Source organism: Lepidochelys kempii, chromosome 1, assembly GCF_965140285.1.
Source record: "Lepidochelys kempii isolate rLepKem1 chromosome 1, rLepKem1.hap1, whole genome shotgun sequence".
Lineage (NCBI taxonomy): Eukaryota > Metazoa > Chordata > Testudines > Cheloniidae > Lepidochelys > Lepidochelys kempii.
This window is the reverse complement of record NC_136380.1, coordinates 78,869,736-78,895,248: the sequence shown is the minus strand read 5'-3', so window position 1 is coordinate 78,895,248 and position 25,513 is coordinate 78,869,736. Positions and strand designations below refer to the sequence as shown.

Genomic DNA, 25,513 nt, shown 5'->3' with positions numbered 1-25,513 from the left:
GCACATTTCCCAGGGTCACTACCCTTGATATCAGCAGATCTTTGATTGCGTGGGCTATTTGCATCACAGCAGCCCCCACAGTAGATTTGCCCACTCCAAATTGATTCCCAACTGACTGGTAGCTGTCTGGCGTTGCAAACTTCCACAGGGCTATCGCCACTCGCTTCTCAACTGTGAGGGCTGCTCTCATCTTGGTATTCATGCGCTTCAGGGCAGGGGAAAGCAAGTCACAAAGTTCCATGAAAGTGCCCTTACGCATGCGAAAGTTTCACAGCCACTGGGAATCGTCCCAGACCTGCAACACTATGCGGTCCCACCAGTCTGTGCTTGTTTCCCGAGCCCAGAATCGGCGTTCCACAGCATGAACCTGCCCCATTAGCACCATGATGCATGCATTGCCAGGGCCCATGCTTTCAGAGAAATCTGTGTCCATGTCCTGATCACTCACGCGACCGCGCTGACGTCGCCTACTCGCCCGGTATCGCTCTGCCAGGTTCTGGTGCTGCATATAAATGTGTGTGGTGTTTAATGTGCTGGAAAATGTGTGTGGTGTTTAATGTGCTCCTAATTGCCAAAGTGAGCTGAGCGGCCTCCATGCTTGCCTTGCTATGGCGTCCACTCAGAAAAAAGGCGCGGAACGATTGTCTGCCCTTGCTTTCACGGAGGGAGGGAGGGAACGCAGGCCTGACGATATGTACCCAGAACCACCCGTGACAATGTTTTAGCCCCATCAGGCATTGGGATCTCAACCCAGAATTCCAATGGGCAGCGGAAACTGCGGGAACTGTGGGATAGCTACCCACAGTGCAACACTCCGGAAGTTGACTCTAGCTCGGTACTGTGGAAGCACTCCGCCGAGTTAATTCACTTAATGTACTTAGAGCATTTTCTGTGGGGACACACACACTCGAAAATATAAAACCAATTTCTAAAAATACGACTTCTATAAATTCGACCTAATTTCGTAGTGTAAACATACCCATAGAACATGGTTGCTATATTATCTGAAAATATGAGTAGATTTCATCCCTTGATCTGAGGCTGGAAGACTTGACAAACTCATTGGATGGTGCACAATTCCTCGATGGCTGTATGCAGAATTAAATCCTGGACGGACCATAAGACTTGTGTTTTGCAGGACTCCAGGAGAGTGCTCCAATCAAGGGCAGAAGCGTCCATAAGTAGGGTAAAAGTTGGCTGAGGAGAAGCAAATGAAACCCTGCACACATATGTTTAAAGCACTTGTCCACAAGTGTAGAGAAGCTAAGATGTGTGTGGGGGCGTGCAAACCACCATGTCTCTAGGATGATGAATCACTGAAGCTGTCCAAACACACGGCTCCCTGAGACACAGCTTGGCATGTTCAACTATATAAATGAAAGAGGCCCGATGCCTCAGAAGCTTGAGGCAATTTTGTATTGTCATTGTAGAATGGGCCTTCAGGTCTAAAAAGCTTTTTCCAGATGATGCTGGTATCATAAATGGGAATTGAAGACCTTGGCTTCCACAGAGTCCACACTGTTCCTATAAACTCTCTTTTGTACATGAGACAGGATTGACTTTTCTGCATCAATGAGCAACCCTAGTGCATCAAAGGTGGACTGCATGACAGTCATGCTGAACAGCACCTGAGCCTCAGACCAGCCAATCATCAAGATAGGGAAACCTCTGAATTCCTGATTTTCTGAGGACAGCCGCCACCACTGCCATTATGTGTTGTGAATACACGTGGGGCTGACGACAGGCCAAATGATAGGACTCCAGACTGTAGGGGCATTGATTGACCACAAACCTGAGGAATTTCTTCGGGCTTGGATGTATTGCCATATGAAAATACCCATTCTTTTAAGTTGAGGGCAGCATACCAGTCGTCGGGATGCAGAGATGGAATAATGGAAGCCAGAGTAACCATATGAAGCTATTTTCTTTAGGTTTCTGTTTAGATCTTACAGGTCCAGGATAGGTCTAAGACCTCCCTTTGTTTTTGGAATTAGGAAATATTAAGAATAAAACCCCTTCCCCTCTGTGAAAATGAGGAACTTTCTCTATGGCTCCCAACCGTAGCAGAGATCACACCTCCTAAGGGAGAGCCTCCTCATGAGAACAATATCTGAAAAGGGACAGAGAAGGGGGGATAGAAATAAATTGAAGGGTATATTGGAATTCCACAATGCTTCAGACCCTAGTCTGCCGTGATGCAGGACCAAGCATTTAGGCAGTTGGCAAAGAGAAGGGTAGGAGAGGTTGGCATTCTGGAGACTGGTATGTTGTCCTTGACAAACACCTCAAAATGTTTGCTTAGAACTCTCAGACTGACAAACTAGGAGCTATTGCAGAAGAAAGAGGGAGGGGCCATCTTCTAGAACCTCTGCCGCCTTTTTTCCCTGGCTAGGTCCTGGTGGCAAGACATGAAAACAGGACAGTGGTGAGGCTGTTGCAGTCAAAACTGCTTTCTCTTTACAGCAGCTGTATAAATGCCCGAAGATCTGAGTGTCAACCTAGAGTCTCTCAGACTATGTAACTTGTCATCCACCTTTTCAAAGAGTGATGGCCCCTCAAAAGGGAGGTTCTGTATGGTCTGTTGGACCTCTTGAGGGACACCCAATGCCTGGAGTCACGAACCCCTGTGCATGGTAATGACTGACACCATGGCTCTAGCTGCAGAGTTGGCAACATTCAAACCCACCTGAGGGGAGGTCCTGGCTACTAATTCATCCTTGTTTACCAGTGCGAGAAATTCCTGCCTTGGCAGTCGGTCTTTAAAATTTAATATGCTGTCCCAGAGACTGAAGTCATAATGCCCCAACAATGCCTGCTCATTAGCAATCTTAAACCGCAGACCTAGAGTCGAACAAAGCTTTCTGTGAAAGAGATAAAGATTCTTTTAATCTTTCCCTTTTAGTGTAGATGCCTGCTCAGCCTGACACTCCCTCATTTTCAACTGAAACCACCAGGAGACCCGGGAGAGGGGTGACAGTAAAAATGTTCAAACCCCAGTGAGGGGACATATCTTAATTCAGCCCTTTTCGCTATGGGAAGAAGGAAGATGGGTTTTACCATAGCACCTTCCTGACCTTCAGGATCACTTAATTAATTCAAAACACCACTCAAACCGGTCCTACAGATGCTAAGATGTCAACCAGTCTGCGAGACCTCTCTTGAACATCCTCCATCTGGATACTCAGGATAGAAGCTACCTTCTTTAAAAGGTCTTGATGAGCTCTGTAATCATCAGGGGAAGGAGAGGAACCCTCCAGTACTATAGCCTCATCAGGAGATGACAAGGAACAACACAAAACCAGCTGCAGCGGTATGGGTCTGGAGCCCAACTCCTATTCAGCCACGGGTCCCTGCTTGATGGCCAAGATGGAGCCTCTGGAGAGTACCAAAGGTGGCAGGAGGTGGAAGAGGAAGGTGAGGAAAGTGCCTCAGCTGCAACCGATGTGTGCAAACCTTTGAGTCCAAACACAAATCAACCTCCTGTGACCAAGGGGGGCTGTTCCTGTCAGTAAGGAGGACTGAGGTGTGAAGCTTGGCCAAGACTGAAATCATGGCCTGCTTCCCTCTGGATAACGCTGCATTGGGGAGGTGGGGAGGGGCCACATTGGTATCCAGAGGCACCCATGGTACCGCATGCTGGGACAAAGCTGATGGTAAGGTAACAGCAGCAGCTATCAGTACCGGGCAAAAAGACTCTGGAGAAAACAAAGACTTGCTCAACAGATCACATGCCACCAACCCTGGAGGTTTATGTGGCGGCATCAGGATAGCGTCCTGATGCAATCCACTAGATGTAGCCACTTCAGTCTGGTCTCAACAGTGCAGATGCTGGCACCAGAGTTAATGGCCCCGCATGAAAGGAGGAGTGCCTTGGAGAAAGCCTTGGCCTCTCGTGCCCTCTATCTTCGTCTGCAGGCTTGTTGGACTTTGATGCATGGGGTTCTCAACCTCCTGGATTCTGAGTCCTTAGACCTCACTTTCCAATGCCTCTTCCTTGGTACAGGGGAGGGCAATCAGCCCTGAGGCTCAGCCAGATCTGGAGAAGCACTTTTCACTGATGCAAAAGCACTCAGTACCTGCTCTGAGCAGGCAGGTTCCACAGATGGGCACAGAGCTGCCTCCATCAGCAGAAACATAAGTCTGGTTGCCCTGCATTCTTGATTGTGGGCTTAAAGTCCTGGCAAATTTGGCACCAATCCTGAATGTGAATCTCCCCGAGGCACTTCAGACAAATGGAGCGTGTGTCACTCACTGACATCGGCTTTTTGCAGAAGTGACTGGGTTGGAAACCCAGCGACCAAGCATGTCCCAGCACCAGTACAAGGACACAGCAATGGGAAACCAAAGTGTTCAGAACACTTTTAAAAGAAAACCTACTTTTCTAACTTTTAAAACTACTAAAGCTGTTAAGAGTATCAACTACATGAAGACTATAACTAGGGAAAACTTGCAATAGCAAGATGACAGCTCCAACAACCATCACAGGCCATAAAGAAGGAACTGGCAGGGCGTCAGGGCAGCTCTGCCCTTTATACTACCAGACAGTAGTGCGAGGCAGCAGATTGCACGTGAGCTGCCCTGATGAGTACTGCTGAGGGGAAAATCTCTGACAACAATACACAGAGTACACACGCACCTGAGGCGGAATGGACATGTGCAACTGCTTGAAGAATAACCTGTAAAAATAAAAGCTGATGGGAAAAGGTGTAAAAGGGAGACAGTCCAAATAAAACTAGTCCAAATAAAAAGGCCTATTGATATATCTCAAAGCCTGCATTAAGATCATGCCTGGTAAACGAGAGAAGTGTTGGACCAGAAATCAAATTAAACAGAATTGGTGTGTTGGAAATTAGGCCTAACTGGTGAAAAAATAAGGACAGGATGGGCTATGTCACCCATCATTCCCTTTTGTGGCCCTTTAACAAAAAGAGACTTGGGGAAGGGGGAAATATGGAAGGATGGAAGTGAGCACAACAACTGCTGACTGAAAGAAGGGGAAGGAGCCAGCTTCACCATCATGGTTGCCACCTCCATCCTCTCCTGGCACCCAATTTAACACTATTGTGCCTTTGTTTTCCTGATCTTGAATGATGTCCTGACTAGATTCAGCATGAGAGAGGGACCAGCTGACAACAATACATTTCAGGTGGTGGTTGGAATTTAGACATAACTGGTAAGATTTTAGTCCCTGTCGCCTCTCCCATGTGTCCTTTTTCTTTCCCACCTTATTTTTTTCTTTTTCCTATCCCTCTCCTTTTTCCTTCCATCTAATAAGAGTCTAGCTTATCCTGCCAAGACTGTATGTTTCACAACAATGCTGTAAGCTTCTGACTAGAAAAGCTGCTAAATGAAATGCCTTAAACAGCCCAATGCTGGTACAAGTTTGCCAAGCCTATCAGAGTGGCTGATAAAACTATGTGCTGTGTTTGTGCTGTTCCAGAAGTGAGACTGCAAGTAAGAGTCAACACCTGAGACAGAAGCTGCATTTTTTTTTTCCGTCTTTGCTGTTCTTTTCTCTCTGCTTTTGTGTGTATTTGCCTTTCTTGGCTTCTTGGAAGCGGGATCAGACTTTAACCACAGCAGCAATGACAGCTCCAGCCCATCTCAATTGACCTCTCTTTTCCCCAAAAGGACAGTTATTACCAGTTTTAATACCATCTAAAAAAGACTGTCAAACAAGGAGCTTTTCCTTCTTAAAACTCTTTTCCACCAAAGGGAAGGGGAACACTGAGATATGGCTAACATGAAAACATTACTTAATACTTGACATTTCAAATGCTTTAACTGTTTTTCTTTTTCCCTGTAACCATAACCCTTTTATTAAAAAGATTTTTAACAGGTGTTTGACAAAGTACTAAGAAAGCTGAGGTCTCTGTATACAAATTCCCGACCTTTTTAAAAACCATTTAATGTTGCACAGGTTCAGGGTCATGTTTGACTCTTTAGGTCTATATATTCCAACAAAATTAATACAGAAAGGAAGTGACCCCTTCCTGCTATAGTCTAAAGCCTATGAGGGAAAGGAATACTATTCTTCCAATGGTGGAGAAGACTTGGCAGGAGTCTCAGGGCATGATCTGAATAGATCCTTTGCTGGCACCAAATATGTACCCGATACAGAGGATATGGTGGTGGTTGGTGCCACTGGTTGTATCTACAGAACATAAAATCAGTGACTCAGGGAGGGTGGATACCATTAGGTCTCCCAGTACAGTAAGTCTCAAAACCATGAGCAACAGTCGGCACTGGAATAGTTGGCGCTGATGGTGTTTGTACTGATAGAGTAGATACTGGTACAAAGAGCCACAACGCTGGGCTGAAGCCTGCAGGCAGCATGATACTACTTTTTAGTAGGTACCAAAGTATGGAGACAGGGGTCTTTTCGGGTGCCAGGCTTTGTGCTAGCATAAGCTGAGGCTAAGTGAAGCAACCTCTGCCCATTCTTCTTACTAGGTTCCTCAGACTGTGACCTCTGCTTGTGCTTCTTAGAAGAGCGATGTCCCATCAGCTGATGATGTGGACTTGAGAGCATGAACAGCTGAGGAATGGTTTGGAAAAGCAGGAGACTGGGAACCAGCCACAAAGCCAATGTTCATTGGGGCACTTCTGGAGGAAGACTGCACAGATCTGGATGTATCTTGTTTATCCTAATCAGAACCAAGACTCAGGGATTTGTCCAAAAGAAAAAAAGTTTCAGGTAAGCCTCTCTTGCCTTGTGTCCATTAAGAAAATAAATGAAAAATTGAACATTTCTCCAGGATGTACCTCTCACCATAGCAAAACAAACAACCACAATGATTATCATCAAGGAGCACAGTAGCCTCAGTATTTAAATCCTGGAGATTTTTGCTCAGCCATAAGGTGCTGAAACCTGGTACCAGGTAACCAAAAAAACCCCAACGAACCAACCAAACACCTAGAGAAAAAAATTACCCTAGGGGAAACCCAGTACACCTATACTAACTACGAAAAATTCAACAAACAATAACTATATTTCTATTAAAAATAGAGTTTTTTTAGGTACGCAAGTGTGTAAGAGATAGAGATGCTACTTGCAGTTTCATATCACAGATACAGATGTTAGAAAGGAACTGAAGGATGGCTGGCAGCAGTCAGCCCTTTATGCCCTCAGAAGATGGGGCACATGGGTGCTCTGTGCGCAAGTGCAGCCCCAACAAACGCTGCTGGCAAAAAGATTCTGAGCTCGAGTGCACCAAGAGTGGAACACATACGGGTAAACACTTGAAGAACTGTAGATGCCGAGTGCTTTTGAAAATTATTGTCTTTAGAATCTAGGTGCCAGGATATCCAATATATGTGTGGTTGCGACCCTGATTAAAAAAACATGTTTGGGCAGGTGATGTTCCATAGTACAGCATGATGTATATGGAGATTATCCAGTCAATCTAAGGAGGATTTTTCATTTGAACTTCTAATATACCAGTGCAGATTTAAAAGCGATAAGCATTCAAAACAACCTACCACTATGGGTATGACTGTATGAGCAGCTTATTTCTAGTGGCTACCCTCAGAGCTAGGTCACCCAAACATCATATATGAAACATAGACGTTAATTAATCCACAAATTACACCTCTATGCTATGTCCTCTTTTGCTTACTTCTAAAATCATAGAATATCAGGGTTGGAAGGGACCTCAGGAGGTCATCTAGTCCAACCCCCTGCTCAAAAGCAGGACCCATACCCAATTAAATCATCCCAGCCAGGGCTTTGTCAAGCCTGACCTTAAAAACTTCTAAGGAAGGAGATTCCACCACCTCCCTAGGCAACGCATTCCAGTGTTTCACCACCCTCCTAGTGAAAAAGTTTTTCCTAATATCCAACCTAAACCTCCCTCACTGCAACTTGAGACCATTACTCCTTGTCCTGTCCTCTTCTACCACTGAGAATACTCTAGAACCATCCTCCCTGGAACTACCTCTCAGGTAGTTGAAAGCAGCTATCAAATTCCCCCTCATTCTTCTCTTCTGCAGACTAAACAATCCCAGTTCCCTCAGCCTCTCCTCATAACTCATGTGTTCCAGACCCCTAATCAGGATTGATTCTTTGAGGATCTGCTCCATGATTTTTCCGGGGACTGAAGTGAGGCTTACTGGCCTGTAGTTCCCAGGATCCTCCTTCTTCCCTTGATGTACGTGATATATTAAGCTAACATGTTTCACTCTGCATAAGTGGTGCCTGATATGTTTTTTTCAGTTTTTAAAACAGTCTTCAGGACTTTCAGAAATATTTAGGATATAAACAACAAAACATGTCATTTACATAACACTTCTCATTCATACATCTCAAAGCACTCCTAAAAAGGAATTCATTTCAGTGGGAAAATCTTAGGTTGCAGAGCGTTAATGACCTAATTAAAACAAAAAAATAGGAGGGGCTCTATTGGCTGATTGTTTTGCATGTATATTTATAAAGCACAGTTCCATTAGAATACAAAAATAGGGTTACTCTTACTGAACAAAGACTAAATCTGCCAAAATACTCTAAATATTAAGGTCTGTGTGACGTTGCACTCTATACGATTGTATGAAAATATGCTAATGACTGCGAATATAATGTAACTGGAATATGCTTCCTACAAAAGGTCTCTTGTAAGGTATTACAAAGCTTATAATCTACTGAGTGTGGTCATCTTATTTGTATCAATGTATCACTTTTGTATCTGAAACTAGAAATATGAAATATAACTCTGAGGGCCTATTGTAATTATGCAAAGTGTGGGCCATTAATGGTGGTTTGGAATCTTAATGGCTCCCATTAACCAGGACTGTAGAGGGCTCTGTTTACTGGTAAGTCTTCCTGTATACCTGTGTGCTGGCAAGTGCATAATGAAGTCTTACAGTGACATGTGATCATGTCAGCTGAACGCGAATCCATCTTTAACCTGGGGCTTTTCCATTTAGAGGGAGGGATGGGAACCCAGACAGAGACAAAGGATACCCGCCTTGTGCAAAATATATCTAAAGGGGTGGAACAGAACAAAGGGGGCTGCAGTCATGAGAAATCTCCTACTTACCACCTGACCTGGAACAAGAGTTGTACAAGGAGAAAGAATTGTGCCCAGTCTAGGAAGGCGTCCAGTCTGTGATAGAAGCTTATTGAAACATCTCTGAGGGTGAGATTTTATCTGTATTCAGTTTTCTTACTATATTAGGCTTAGACTTGCGTGTTTTATTTTATTTTGCTTGGTAATTCACTTTGTTCTGTCTGTTATCACTTGGAACAACTTAAATCCTACTTTTTGTATTTAATAAAATCACTTTTTACTTATTAATTAACCCAGACTATGTATTAATACTGGGGGGGGGGGCAAACAGCTGTGCATATGTCTCTATTAGTGCTATAGAGGGCAAACAATTTGAGTTTACCCTATATATGCTTTATACAGGGTAAAACGGATTTATTTGGGTTTTGGACCCCATTGGGAGCTGGGCATCTGAGTGCTGGAGACAGGAACACTTCTTAAGCGGTTTTCAGTTTAGCCTGCAGCTTTTGAGGGACGGAGTTCAAGTTTGTGTTTGTAGCAGGCAAGCGTGTCTGGCACAACCAGGCAGGGTTCTGAAATCCCAAGCTGCCAGGGAAAATGGGCTCAGAGATGGTCTCAGCACATCAGTTGGCAGTCCCAAGGGGGTTTCTATGATACAACCCGTCACAGTCTGTACTCTATTTTCCAAAGCTGAAGGCAGCAGAACTCTTGATTCTGAAAGGGGGGAGGAGGATAGATGATACATATAAGAGGGCATTCTCTGAAGTTCTGTAGGGTTAGAAGTCTTAAGTTTTGATGTAAGGAAGGAGAAAAGTCGCTCTCCTCTCCCTAGTAGTGGATATCTGCACATAAATTGCTGCTGCCTAAACCAGCAGCAGCTCAAGATCCAGGCCTGTCTCCCATTTCTGTGATGAGGATTTTGTAGAGATGCTCGTAGCCTATCAGTTGTATGGATTTTACAGGAGTCACGCTACCAGTTAAAAAAGGGAACAGGAGCATAGATTCCCACCCCCTTGATCTGTAGGTTTAGGAGGGCCACGTTCACCCTCAAAGCTGTCCCACTTACAGGGAGCATTTCAAGGTAACTGCAACCTTTCTGGAGTGCCCACCTCCCTGTTCCAGCTTCTTTCTGAGGTGTCAAAGGGTATAATTTGGCCCTAAATTAATTTTATGTACATTTTCAAAACTGTTTCTGCTTCACAGCCACTTATTTAAGTCACATTGCTACTATGAAAGAACCGTCTGTTCCTTTGTTTATATTCTTTTAGTTTTGTGCCTATAAAAGCAAATAGGCATCACTGCTTACAAGCAAGCATAGAGAATGAAAGAACTGAATATGCAACTGCACAAAGTCTACCAGTTCACCTCATCTCAGCTCTAAAATTTGCTCATTTTAAGCAACTTGTATTAAGAAAAATTGCCTAACTCTCACTCTTTTTGGTTTTGTGCTCTTAAAACAAAAAAGGTTAGTTTTTAAATCAAAATTTTGGAAGTAGTAGGACAAGTTATACTTTGTAATACAAATTTTTTCAAACTAAAATTAAGGTACCTGTTACATACCCAGAAACAGAGGACAAATACATACTCATAAATTTGGAATACCATGTACTCAATACTCAAAGTACATTCACCAGCAAAAAACAACAAACTTGTCTAATCTTTATTATTAACATTTGATAGACATGCCTGATCTATTAAAAGTCTGATCAGAGATTTCTCTCAATTTCCCATTCATCACTAGAAATTGTGTGTCATGAATATTGTCATGATGCTTGCTCTGTCGTATGGTAACACCATGTTAAATAGAGAGATCTGATGACTATATTACTTTGTGGTACCTCTAAACCAGGGGTTCCCAAACTTGGTTTGCGGCTTGTTCAGGGTAAGCCCCTGGCAGGCCGTGACACACTTTGTTTACCTGAGCATCCACAGGTACGGCAGCTTGCAGATCCCAGTGGCTGCGGTTTACCGTTCCCGGCGAATGGGAGCTGCAGTAAGCGGCATAGGCCAGACCACCACTTCCCGCAGCTCCCATTGACTGGGAACGGCGAACTGCAGCCACTGGGAGCTGCGAGTGGCTGTATCTGTGGACGCTCAGGTAAACAAAATGTCTCACGGCCCGCCAGGGGCTTACCCTGAACAAGCCGCAAACCAAGTTTGGGAACCCCGGCTCTAAACAAAAGCTCACTGTTGTAATGATTATTGTTTGTTTTTGATATTTACTTGGCATCACTTTACAAACCTGTTAGAACTTCCTAAATAAACAGATAAAAAAACCCTTCAGTATGAAAAACATAGTTTTAGTTTGAAGTCATTTGGGCAGGGTGGTACCAATTTACATGCCCAATTTATTTTTACATTAACTGGCATTTTCAGAGTAAATCCTCTGTACACAGGTAAGAGAATAGTTGCTATAAAGAAACCCACAAGGAAGGATTACTTCTACAGGTTTGTCTTAATCTTAATTTGTTAATGCATTTTTTCTAATGTATTACAATGGAAAATGAAGATACTAAATTAAATTCTGATTTCAGCACAAAGATCTTGACAAATTCCTCTGAAACTGACCATATACATTATAATAGAATTCATTTAATAAATTATTTCAGAGAAAAATTAATTTCATTTGTCTGCTTTATAAAGACGGAAGAATATCAGAACTTGCCTGGATGTGACATATTTTTCATACATTTCCTCTCTAGTTTTTTTGGCATCCTCCAACTGAATCTGAAGTCTTTCAAGGCGATCTTCTTCATGGGCACAGCGAACACTGAGCTCCATGTTCTGACGATTAAGATAATCCTTATCCTTTTGCAGTAAATTAACAGACTGCTGTAAAGTTGCAACCTATAAAGAAAAATAGGACTGACATAAGACATTCTATCTTGAATTTGAAGTTATTTTTTTTTTAGATTTAATCACATATACACACATTTCCATTATAAAAAGTAAACATTACTTTTTCCCTTTTAAACTTGCCCAAATTTAAAATACTCATTTCACATTTAAGCTTAATATGGACTTTCAAACTTGAAATGCAGTTCTACTTTAAGAAGGGACTCTAAAAATTGAACTTTCATTTCACATTTAAGGTGGCTTAATTTCCTGCTCAGATTAGCTTTAATTTATAACTAGCTACCAACCCTGGAAGCTCAACCTCTTAACACAGATGTCACACTGTATCCCATGTTCCTACAGCATGGGAGACAGCTTGGCTCTTCCTGATAAATTTGTCCCACTGCCCTTGGGTAACCCATGATATTTTATCAGAGGAGAATCTCCTGATTCTGGCAGAATTTCTCAGACTCTTTGGCATTCAGTCTCTCTCATCTGCCCATCACCCGAAGACTACTGGGCAAACAGAGAGGGTCAATCAAATCTTGGAGCAGTATCTTCACTGCTTTTTAAATTACCATCAGGATGACTGGTTTCCCCTGCTGTGCCACACCAAATTCACATATAACAATGCTATCCATGCCTCAACATTGCTCATACTTTGCAAACTATGGCTTTTACCCCTCTTCCACCCATACTTGCACATAAGTTCCCCAGTACCGGCCACTGTGGATTCACCCTTAACCTGCATTAGGTGCATCGGGAGCTCAAGTAACATCTGCAGTCTGCCAAAGAAGCCTACAAAACACCAAGCAGACCAAGACCAATCTGGCCATATGGGACAAGGTGTGGCTCTCTGCCCAGAACTTTATATCAAGCCACCCACCTGTCAAACTAGACTACCAATGCTTGGGCACTTTCAAGATTGTAGAATGGGTGACCCAGTGGCTTTCAGGTAACAGCTGCTTGAGTCCCTGAAGATCCACCCCATCTTTTACATCTTAGTTTTAAAGCCCTACAAGGAGAACCCATACCCAAACCTCTGTAACCAACTCTATCCCTCGCCCCACATACCATTCCATGGATAGGAGGAATACTTGGTCCACCAAATCCACTGTCGGTGACTTAGGGGAAGGCTCCAGTATGTGGTGAATGGGGAAGGCTATGAATTGGATGAGCGGTCTGGGAACCAGTAGAGAATACCCACACCTTGGACTTATTACAAGAGTTCTATCAGAAGTACCCCTGAGAACCCAAGTACTGAGGCCCCTAGGAAGCACCCTCAAGTGGAGCGAAGGATAGAGTCAGAAATCAGAGCCTGCACCAGTCTCTGAGCAACCTAACGAGTACAGTTGGTCATTAGAAGGATGCTTGACTGTTTGGCTGGAAGAGTCAGAAGCCTAGCAGCAGCAGTTGTTCAGCAGCTGCTCAAAGCATTCATCCATGGCTGTGATAGCTCCTGTGCCTGTTTATTCTCAGCCTTGCCTCACATTAGTTAACCTGGTTCTGACTCCAGGCTCCAATTCCTGGCTACCGACTCCCACTACAACCACTAGGACTGACTGTTCACATTCTGGTCATGTGACACAATATATGACAGAGGAGTCATAATTTATCCCGTTCCATTGCTAAACAAGTTGTTATCCTCATGTTACCTGTTGTTTTCTGTCCCAGAGGATCCCCAAGGACTGAGGGCAAACTTCCTCATGACTACTGCAGTGGCCAATGTGTACAATGCAGTTTTAAATGCATCCAGCATAGGCTGTAGTGATTTGCAGAAAATAAACTAAATCTGTCATGGCAGAAGGAATCTCCTTCTGGTGTTCTTAAATTGAGACAACATGGTTCAGTTTATAAAATGATATTAAGAAAGGAAGGCCTGAGAATTAGCTATCCTTATCTGAAGAGTGTATTCACTAGCTAAAGAGATCCCACTTCTCTGCGTGTTTTTTTTCCTCAGTGTGAATTTATGAGGTCCCCAATGTTTTGATCTTTCCTGAACTGCTGCCACTACAAAAGAACCCAGTGTCAGATGCAAACAAAAATAAACAGTCAAATCCCTTAGCAGAGACCTGATATCTCCTTAGTTCTTTTTTTGATGTGGCCAAGATGAATGTAGGTTTGTGCAAGACAGTCTTTTGTAGGCTCCAGTAGACCATCATTAATGTGCAGGGCAAGCCTCTTTGGAGTGAAAAGATATAGCAGTGGAGAACAAGTATATCTCCTCTGAGTTGATTCTGAAGTTGGTAGTTTGGCTGTTGCCAGCCTTACTCTTTCCAGGAAAAGTGACTATGGTATTTGGACCTCTACCGTGAATGGCTTAGATGCAAAGACAGTCCGTGCCAAGGTAGTGGGTACCACAAAGGTAGTCAGAATCAAAAGAAAGGTGCTGTGGCTATTTTCACAGAATCATTCTGTGACAAGGTTCCAGGTACCCAGGTTAGCATGCTCTACTTATTCAGAGGGTATTGTATGTGCTGACTTGGAAGATGGTGATAATTCTGTCTCAGTCTGTCATGCACCAGGGATGGTGACCTGAATGTGGGCTCATCTTTGAAACAGTGCTCCTTTCTGCCCCTACCAGACATTGATGCCGACGCAGTGGTCCAAACGAGGCCTCTGAATGTAGCTTGGGTGCTAGTAGTGGAATCATGGCTCAATGGGACCTTAACAGAGAGAGGCAGATCTAACATCTAAAGGCCTGGCTGTAGCTCTGCTCAGTATATGAGGATGCTTGCATTAATTGCCACAGCAAAAATATTTCCAGACACACCTCCCTCGCTCTGAGTGTATTTGGAGAATGAACGAGATAGAACATTACTCAAGGACGTGTCCTCCTCCAAGACAGAGTGAGCACTGGGAGCGTCTGTTGTTAAAAGACAGCACAGAATCACATGAAAAACATGTCTTAAACCCCAGTGACATAGCTTCTACTATAATGCTAGCATCCCCTATACAAAGGGGTGGGTGAGATTTCTAGGCTAACTGAAACTTAATTATACCTTTATCTATTTGCCAGGAGAATAAAAAAGAAAAAAATTATATTAAAAATACTAGCAATGGTAACTATACTAAATAATATGCACAAGGCTAAGGAAAATGTCACTGATTAAATGGACACTGCATGGGGTTCCATTTCACTGCCACTGGCTGTAACAGGTAGGAACTGAGGAGCGTTTGGGCCCACTTCACCCCTTATGTCCTCAGGTGGGAGAGCATAAAGGTACGTAGTGTGCAGGAATGGCTCCAATGGACACTGCTTTTAAAAATAATCTTACTTCACACACCAGGAATAGAATCCATGCAGACAATCACTCAAAGAGCTACAAGTTTACCTCTTTTGATAAGTCATTTCTTTCTTTGGCTTGTGCTTTGTGCGACACTTCTAATATTTCATATTTTCTTCTGAGCTCTGACAATTCATGTTCAAATGCATCTCGTTCACTATTAAAACAAAACCAGAATATTATGAGATTCATTCAATGAAATGAAAATAAGTCCTCAAACCTCGTGTATCTCTTTAATTTCATTCATCCTCTGTGTTCATTTAACATTGGCGTCTCTTTCCCTTCATTCAATGTAGCCACTATTAGTGCAAGTCCTTCACTTCTTCATTTCCTGTTATCTGGAACTGCTTTCTTGTGCCATCTAACCTTATTACTATTCAACTTTCAACTATTTTCATATTTCTCATCTGAAAACTCATCTGAAAACATATCTACACTACATTTCTCTCCTCGCTCTGCTTTTGTATTTCTCAAATTTAACTTTGGGCCATATTATTGTCTCCTTTTAACAATGGACAACGATAAAGCGTCTATGCCTATTCTTTAAATCTGTCAGAAGACTTTGATACAACCCACCATGACATTTGGTTGACTCTTTTGCAGACAGCTGCAGTAGTGAATGAAAATGCTTGAGTGACTTCATCCCCCTCTTTCTGAGAGAGCCCAAAGGATTGTTGTGAACAATTGTTCCTCTGTCCAGAAGGTTCTCTCTTCTAAAGTGGTACATGGAGCTATATCATCCTCTTGTTCAACATACTGTATGTATGATATTGCTGGGAAAGTTAGTGAAGGGACATGGGTTATAATGCATTTAGCATGCCTATGATTCTCCAGGTCTACATTTCTATAATATCTGACCCAGTCAGGGCTGCAGAACAAGTTATTCAGTGCCAGCTTGGGGCTGGGATAAAAACTAGCCAACTGTAATGCAACCCAAACAAGACTGACATAAAGTTGGCAAATAGGGTAAGGAGCCAGAAGACTTTGTAAAACTGAGTTCAATGTGGACACGCAGTTAGATCATGTGCTACTCCTGGTTTCCTGGATAGCACCCATGCCCAGAGTGCTTTTTCACCATCTGCAACCTACTCTCCCAAATGGAAACTTTGCCACAATTATTTACACTTTTGCCACCTTGAGATTAAATTGCTATAATGCACTCCGCATAGGGCAACACTCTAAATTTTTCAGAGGCTGAAGCTAGTACAAAATTATGTGACTTGCTTATTAAATGGAGTTGTATATTAGAAGCACAGTAGATCAGTGATCCATGACATATATTGGTTTCCAATGAACTTTCAGGTAGAATTCAAACTGTTGGTTTTAATTTATAAGCCAAGAATGGTTCAAGACCTAGCTATCGGAGAGATCAACTCTCTCAATGACATATTGCCACACTTAAGATCAGCAGAGGTGTCTGATCTTGCTCAATATAAACAAGACAAGAGGGGGGCTGATGGCAAGTTGTTTTTTCTGTATGGAATCCTCAGTGTTGGAACTTAAACCCCCACTGATCTTCCAGATTTTTTAACCTTCTGGACACAGCAAAGCTCATCTGTGGGCTGGGTTGAAATATATATATTTTTGCGTTATTTTGCAATTGTAATTTACAGGATAGGCACTCACAGCATAAAATGAACGAACACCAGTAGTTACATTTTAGAAATAAGGGAAAAAATAGGTTCCTGAGGTAACTACAAGGATCCCGTCACAATGAATCTTTTAAATCTGTGCTCACACCGGAACCCACAGGGGAACTCTATTTCCAAATCTGTGGATCCCTAGGCCTGCCCCTTTGCATTGGTTTGCGGGCATCTCTCCCTCTAGCAGCATGAAGGGGAGCACAAAGCCCTTTATTACTTAACTCTGTGAGGCATTTTGGGACTGTATTTTATTAAACTAATAAAAATATTAATATTTGTTTAGCTGAAATGCAAATAAAACAAGCCCACTATGCTATGCAACACTAACATATGGATTAAAGAAAACCAGGAAGGATTCTATCATGTCCTTCAATAAATAGGAAAGAATCATGGGCCAAAATTTTCTAACTTGGATACCTAAAGGTAGGCTCCTAGAAAACATCATATTTAGGTACCTGAATAGGCTGATTTTTACAGGAGGGCCAGGCAACCCCAGGTCCCAATGAAGATGACAAGAACTGCACATGCTGAATATCTTGGAAAAGTCAGAACAGTTGAATAAACAGACCATTTCTGTTTAAGTGGTCTAATTTTTCAAAACATTCAGCACCTGCAGCTCTTTTCTTCATTGGGAATGGTTTGCTTAGCCCTCCTGAAAAATCAGGCCACTTCAACTTTAGGCACCTAGCTTCAGGAAACCAAGTTTGAAAATTTTGTTCAGTGTTTCTTGAGGAACCAGACATAGCCATAAGCTGAACAATTTACTTATCAAGTTGAGGAATAATTCATCCACAATATATTTGTGAGCAGGCATGAGCCAAAAAACAAAATGGAGTTCACATTAAGGGCTATCACCTTGATTAACAAAAATATTGACATAATTTTCTATGAATAACATTGAGCATATGTACTCTGGAGATGCACTGACCGTTTTACTTTATCATAGTTCTCCTGCCTGAAGTCACCTTGCTGAATCATCTGTTTGGTATCTGCTAGTTCTAGTGTCAAACGTTGACATCTAACTTCTAGCTCTGAACGACTTCTTCGCTCATCTTCATAGCTCTAAAAGTAAAAACATGTTTTAAAATAATCAAAGTTCCACTGATATTTACTTGACTTAATGATGTTGTAACTGTGAGAATAAAATCAAAAAAGACTTTTGTTGCATTAGCTGTAGTCTAGCTTTGTGTGTCCAAATGATGAGGCTTCCACCTCTTCTCTTGGCAGACTACTTCACAACCTAATAGATATCTTACTATAAAGAAATACTGAGCTATATATATTTGGCCTACATTTTTCCTCTTCTTATTTTAATTAGTTGATTGTGACTTCTTTCTCACTCACATACTTCCCTGTTAGGTTTCATAGATTCACAGCGTTTAAAGTCAAAGGGATCTTTAGATCATCTAGTCTGATCTTCTGCGTATCACAGGCCATTAAATTTCACTCCAATAACTTGGTCTGCCTAAAGCATAACTTCCTGAATGGTATTTCTAAGAGCCTTTATTCCTCTTAATCCTTTTGTCAATATTCATTCTGCATTTTTCCTGATCTTGTTTTTTCTTAGCCGTTTAGAACACAATATATGGTAACACACTGGTAGTCAGCAAATCACTAAATTAATCTTAAACTTCTTGCCTGAAGCTCAATATGTAGATCCTAAATGTTTCCATTATTCAGATAGTGCATGTCAGCCCTAGCTTCATTAAGCCACCTACTCCATTATATTTTGGTTCATATGCTTTTGTGGAACTTGCTTCATTTATAAGAAAGCATGCATAAAGAATACATGCTACAGATTATCTAACCTGACTCACAGACAGCTACCAAACCTAAGAACATTCAATATTTATAGCTAGCCATATCAGAGTTGCTCAGAGGGAAATCCTTTTTCTTGTGGCATTCCACTGTTTGATCTTTTGTCCTGTCAATATTTAACTTATTTGGCATTCAATCTCACCAGCCAGCTGCCTTACAATTTAAATATGGTGATGTGTGTACAGGCAGTAAAATACAACATTTCTGATTCAACATAGACAGGATGCTGCTTTCTAATTACTGGCATAAAAGGAAAAACAACAGATTTCAAATCCCTGGGATGGTCAGTCAATAGATAGAGAGATGCTGCCACCATGTGGCCAGGGGAAAACAAATCAAAGATGATAAAGCTTAAACTGATTACGTCTGTTTTTACATCACTGCAGTTATTGTAACATATCCCATTTTTAGAAGCATTCATCTGACATTGGATTACCTTTCAGAATTTTAACTGTATTAAAAAAAAGGGATAATTTATTTCTAATTAGCAGAATGCGTTAACATATTGGGGAAGAGCTTTCAAATTAGGATTCCAGCACAAAACAAAACATGTTTGGTTGTCACCACCTCTTATCCAACTAACGTTTGTCTCCATCATAAAACCATCACTCTTAATTCAGACCTGAGAAGGGGTAAAAATTCCAAATTCATGGGTGATGTATATTCAGGTCAGATTTAAGGTGGTCAGAAAGCAAGTGGTTGTGAAATCTGTACCAATCTGGCATTTACTGCACATAAAATGAGTGTAAGGATGTAGGAAAGGAAAAACCAAGTAACAGGGAGATGCAACTTAAACTTTTAACTTTATCCTTCTTATCTCTTTATGGCAAAATTTAATTCACCGTTGAATTTGCCCCCATAAGTGGGAGTGTCTGTTCAAGCCAGGCCTTGAACTGAAACAGTACGATTCATACAGATCATGACTGAGATTAAATGTCTTAAATTAACTTCTATTTCTGTAACTGTTAAATTTCCTCCTAATTTAAACAAAGATTGAACTGCTGGTTTATAATGTGCCTAGTTAAACTAGAAGGAGAGAAAATATTTTACAGCCAGCAGAACCTTAAGAGACGTTTTTCATTTGCATAGGTATAGTATCTAAAGACAGGAGAAAGTTAAACTATGGAAGCAATACCAAATGATCATAAAAGGCATTATTTCATCTTTATTTTAAGTTAAAAATTCACTAAAGAAATAGAATTAAGTCAAAAAAGTGAGATAAGTGCCTTCAGCATTTCACAGGGTAAGGTCCTTAATTGGATATCATTATAAAAGTTTTAGTCTCTCCCTTATCTCAAGGGTGTTTTAAACGCTACTACATTTAAGTACCTACACCTATAATTATTTGAATGTAACTATATTAAGTACACAGTGATGGATGTTCTTTAGGAGAAAAGCAGGCAGTTGCATTTTTTTGAAGGGGAGGGAAGGTGAAGTAAGAGGGGATAGAGAAATGCTGTGCATGCACAATACATTATTATTTTCAAATCTCTTTAGAATCATTTAAAATACAAATTTCTTCAAACAAGGTAGAAAAAACACTGGTTCACATCTATATCGCTGAAATTTTAAAATTAATAATTTACAGCACAAAAGCCATTTTTAATGTCCATTTATAAAATAAAATAAGACATTGTGATAACTCAAGAACAGACACTGCTTTAATTTTCCCAAAACACACATTTATAGGCTGAGCCAGCCATGAAAAGTTTCAGGGGGAAAAGGTAAAATGAGTCAGCCTAAGCAACTATTATCAAGGATTTGGAAAAGAAAATGTGCTGTCGCAACCTTAACTACAGCGATGCAATTATCTTAATTCCAGCTTTGTGCACAACAGGGTAAATCTTAGATGTATTCTTTAAAAAGAAATTTTATGATATTGAGCGCAGCCAATGTTTCAATATACTTTGGGAAAAAAAAAGATATTTCTGCTTTTTTTGTGTCTCTTCCCCTTCTTTACAAGAAGGAAGACAACAGGATTTAAAGTAAATTTGAGTAACTTACTCCTTAATTGTAGTCACAGTCTTTTATTTGTGGCATCACAATTAATTGCTATGGGGTCCAGTTTGATATCATAAAGATTATTATTTCAGTCAAGGAACAAATAGCAAGAGCAGGTGAACATCAAAGCACCGCAATCCTGTTTTCAAATCTTTAGCAATAAATAAAAATAGGGAAAGAATAAAACCAAGGAAATTTAAAAAATTAATAAAAAGAGGTAAATGTGACAGTCCAGCAGATGTGTTTCCAAACAGAATATTTGTCAAAGTTTTCCATGAGGTTTTGGTTGCTACTTAAAATTTTTTATTAAATATGCACCCGATTACAGTGATACAGATTTTCATTATTAGTACAAATATTAAGCAAATTAATATTGTGAGAAAACAATTGCTTTGCAAGTATTAAAAAAAAATGAATGCCCCGCTATTAAACCTCTAGTCTCCTACCTGATCTGAAAAGTAACTGGAACGGAAATGTACCCATTTGACAGAACAGGGTTATTTTATTACTTATTTTCATAGCTGGGTTACTAAAGCATACAAACCTCCATCACACACTTCAACTGGGACTTGTAATAACTTAAATCTTCTGATAAGCTGTCTTTTTTCATCTGTAGTTCATTTACTTCTTTTCTTAATGGTTGGACTACTTCATAGAATCGAATCTAGAAAAGAAAGCAAACAACACTGTCACTCCTCAAAAATACAGATATTAAAAAAATGCAGATAAATTCTAGTAAGAGAACAATTAAAACATTTTATGCCACTAACTTAAAAATCTCATATTTGTTTTTCAAAAAAGTTAATATTTTCAATTAACACATACACTACTTACTACATATCTTTTTACATGTACTACTCTATTACACTGGGCTAATCTACAGTAACGCTGTAAGTCAATCTAAGTTACGCTATTTCAGTTACATAAGTTATGTAACTGAAGTCTGTGTAACTTAGCACGGTGTAGACACCGCTGTAAGTCAACCTATGTCAACGTGAGACACTCTCCTGTCGACATAGCTTTCGCCTCTCGGGGAGGTGGAGTACAGACTTTAACGGGAGAGTACTCTCCCATCGACTTAGCGTATGTTCACAGACCCACTAAATCAACACCGCTGCATTGATCGCAGCAGTGCCGATTTAGCCGGTAGTGTAGACACGGACACTGTTTGTACTCAATAGTCCCTCAGACTCAATTTTTTGTTCCTTGTTTTTATTCTTTCCACACTAAGCATTCATACTAATTAGATGCAACAGATTAGAGTACCACAATAGTAGCTTCTCTTACTCCATTTTATGTTCATTCAACCATTAAACACGCAACTAACATAAAGCAGTTGATGTCGCTCATGATTCTCACATATTTCCTTCATACTTCTAAAAATTATCTCACCAAGTTTAAAATCAACATTACCCCTTCTCCCCCCACCACTTCTGAACAGAAACGTTTTTATTCATCATGCCAGGTGAAGTCAATGAGGAGCAAAATCATAATCCCTGTCAGTCACACATAATCACCAACACTGCTAAAAGCACTACTTTGTAGATGTACAGATGGTACATGAATTATCCTCCATTTCCTTCTGCTGCAAGTGAGAGAGAGAGAAAGAAAGAGGACGACGACCAATCACTGGGGTGTTTATTGAAAGGAGCTCCAAAGTAAAATATTGACTCCCAAAATGTTGATGCTTATCTATTTAAATTTGAGAAAAGAAAGAAAAAGGGAAATTCAGCTTCAAAAGAAATAAGAATTCTAATGGTCTCTACTTTAGAATGAGCATTGTCAAACATTTATGAGTAATTCTTCCAATCATCACAATGAGATCCATTTTTTTCCAGCTTCTCATTTATAACAGATACAAGATTAATTACACCGTGTAGTTTGTATTCTGACAAACACCTGCTTCTATGGTGAATGGCCTTACCAGTGATCCCATTATAAAATTTATTTTCAAAGCTTTCTTATAGCAGGCTTTAAAAGCCCTTACTGAAAGGGCTTTAGCCAAAGTCAAATAGGCCTTTTTAAAAGATATAGAAACATGAAAAGTTGAAATCATACAAAATATATTTTAAAAAATGCACAGATCTGTGCATTATATATATATATAAATCTGTTTTTTTATATCAATACTGCTGGGATCATAAGTATGTGGTTTGGAAAAGCTATGAATTAAATATAGAGAATGGTGGAATGCACTATTTGCTTATGCAATGGCACACCATACATGTACAAGCACACACACAGGTTGGCACCACAGTTATTTAACTATCCACCTTCAGTCAAACTTTATTCCTCCCTTTCATTTATAATGCTTTAAAACAGATCATTTCATCTATCACCTTTGAAGTCCTGAAGTTCTTTTTATATTATACATACTATATATGATCTGTGAATAGTTTTTGGTTTTTTTTTAAATAAGTCCAACTTTAGAATTATATTTAATTATCAACAAAGAAGTGGGGATTAAGACATGCCTGTATTTTTTTTTTTTTAAGTCCTCCATGTGATGGTACACATAGTGTCATTAGAGCCATTCTAGAGACCTGCTGCAGACTAGAACTGGCCTCCTTGGGTCAAGTAAGTCACATTTATTTTATTCCTTTTACCTCGTGAAGGTAAACAAGGCTAAATTAAAAAAGGAACTCAGGCACTTACCTGCCATTTTGGCACCTAAATCTGAGACTTAGGCTTTGTCTACACTGGCAAGTGAACGACAAAATTTTGTCATTCAGAGATGTTAAAAAAATACCCCCTCAGAAAGACAAAAGTTTTGTTGAGGAAAAGCGCCGGTGTGAACAGTGCTTGGTCGGCAGGAGCACTCTCCTGCCAACAAAGCTACCGCCACTCATTGGGGGTGGAAGTTTTTTGTCAGCAGGAGAGCTCTCTCCTGGACAATCAGCAGCTATACTGTGCACCTTTTAGCGGCACGGCTGTAGCTGTACAGCCATGTCGCTAAAAGCTGCATAGTGTAGACAAAGGCAGCTACTGATATTCACAAAATTCCTGCTCAAATGCCTCCTAACCGCACAGGTGCCTAAACTTGTTTGGTGCCTAAATTTCCCTAGGTACCAATGTTTCTGCCTCTAGGCATGCACACTCCAGCCTCGCTTTAGGTGGCTGGCTGCCTAAGCCCCAGAGCAAGTCACAAACTGGGGGAAGATAAGCCGAAGAATGCCTACCTTGCATGCAGAACTCAATCCAGTATGCATGCTCAAAGGCAGTCTCGCTCCATATGCAAGAAGAGGAGGAGGAGGCACTCCCTCATAACTTTTAGCCTAGTGATTAGGGTACTCACCCAGGATGTGGGAGTCTACTGGTTCAGGCTAGCCCCAGGCTGATGAGGAAAATGGATTTGAACAGGAGTCTGCCACTGCTCAGGTGAATGCCCTAACCACTGGGTTATGGAATATTCTCATGTGAGGCTCCCTCAATCGCTTCTCTTGAAACTGTTCCGCTGTATATAAAACTACTTAATCACTGCGGCTGAGAGTGTGAGAATGACTCTAGCCTGGCAGGAAGGGCACACACCCGGGAGGTGGGAAACTCAGGATTAGTCCCTCTGCTCCATTGTCTATTTATTTATTTATCCAAAATGGAACAGCTCAACAGGAGAGACTGAGGGAGTCCTACATCAGAATATTCCATAGCCCAGTCATTAGGGCACTCATGTGAGAGGAGGCAGAACACTGTTCACATTCCTTCTCCACATCAGGCAGAGGGGGCTTGAACCAGCTGTCTCACACACCCTGTGTGACTACACTAACCACTGGGCTGAAAGTCTACGTTTCTCGTTGTCCCTGGCACAGAAATTTAGATGCATTTTATACTTTTCAAAATTTATTTTGCAGGGTAAGGGCAGGGGAAAGCCAACACAAAACTTCGAATGTCCAGGCTATTCTCTGTGTTGGAAAAACTACAAGATTCTCTTAAACTTCAGTTCGTCTCTGAAAACACTAATACGATAAACATTTACTGTGTTTCAGTTCCTTTTACATTAAATTTGCTCATTTTACAAATAAAAAGATGGTTTCGCTAGCTGCAGTCCTAGAAATTCAAGCTGTCAAGAGCTGTGGGATGTCAGTTAAGACTGCATTTTTCCCTGTTCATATAATAAAAATTCTACATGAAAAGTTCTTTCCTTAGTTTATTCAAGTTCTGTGCAAACCCATTGAAGACAATGGGATTTCACGGGTGTAAGTGAGGAAATAATTCTGTTGACTGCGCATAAGGAACAGAAGTATGTAGAGATGACAAGAATAGCAAAATTTATATTTTAGTCACTAAAGCACATAATACTCAGTACACACAAATTTGTGAGACACCGATGTAATTTATACATAGACACTTTCCAGAAGAAAAATGTAATTTAAGGTTTATGGGGTTTTTTTCTCCTGGTTGATATTAGGTGTCTGGAAATACAGATTTGCTGGTACTTCTGTCCTGTCTGTACTTGATCCACAACAGGTGTCTGTTACCTTTATAAAACTTTAGAAACTTCCATGCAATATCATGAATAAATGGGACTTACCTTACCTGTAGAACCTGTAGTAAGGAGAGCACATAATTGTAAAGTTCCTTAATTCTTTTAGAACTATTTGCAAATTACATTTAAAATGTTAGTTACATGCTCTGTGCCACAGCAAAATATCACTTAGCACCACCTTGTGGAAAAAATGGGAACAGTAACCAAAACAAAACACTCAATTTACTAGCTAAAGCAGTAGTTTTCAGACTATTTGTATTGGTGACCCCTTTCACACAGCAAGCCTTTAAGCACGACCCTCCTCATATATTAAAAACAGGGGGAGTGGGGGGGAAATTTAATGGAAGCTGTCAGCCCCACGGAGCGGATAGCTCATGACCCCCATGTAACCACCTTGCAACCCTGAGGGGTAACGACCATCAGTTTGAGAACCCCTGAGCT

General features: G+C 40.9%; 1 protein-coding gene across 7 annotated transcripts in view; it reads right to left on the bottom strand.

Moving 5' to 3' along the window:
- The window catches only part of PIBF1 (progesterone immunomodulatory binding factor 1), a 171,834-nt gene that overhangs the window by 137,781 nt on the left and 8,540 nt on the right, over positions 1–25,513 (bottom strand). For all 7 annotated transcript variants that reach the window (XM_073346575.1, XM_073346595.2, XM_073346604.2 and 4 more), the window contains 4 exons: positions 21,134–21,253; positions 17,699–17,832; positions 15,176–15,284; positions 11,671–11,852 (listed from right to left, as the gene is read on the bottom strand). In XM_073346575.1, coding sequence (XP_073202676.1) covers positions 11,671–11,852; positions 15,176–15,284; positions 17,699–17,832; positions 21,134–21,253 — 545 coding nt within the window. The remainder of the gene's footprint in view (positions 1–11,670; positions 11,853–15,175; positions 15,285–17,698; positions 17,833–21,133; positions 21,254–25,513) is intronic.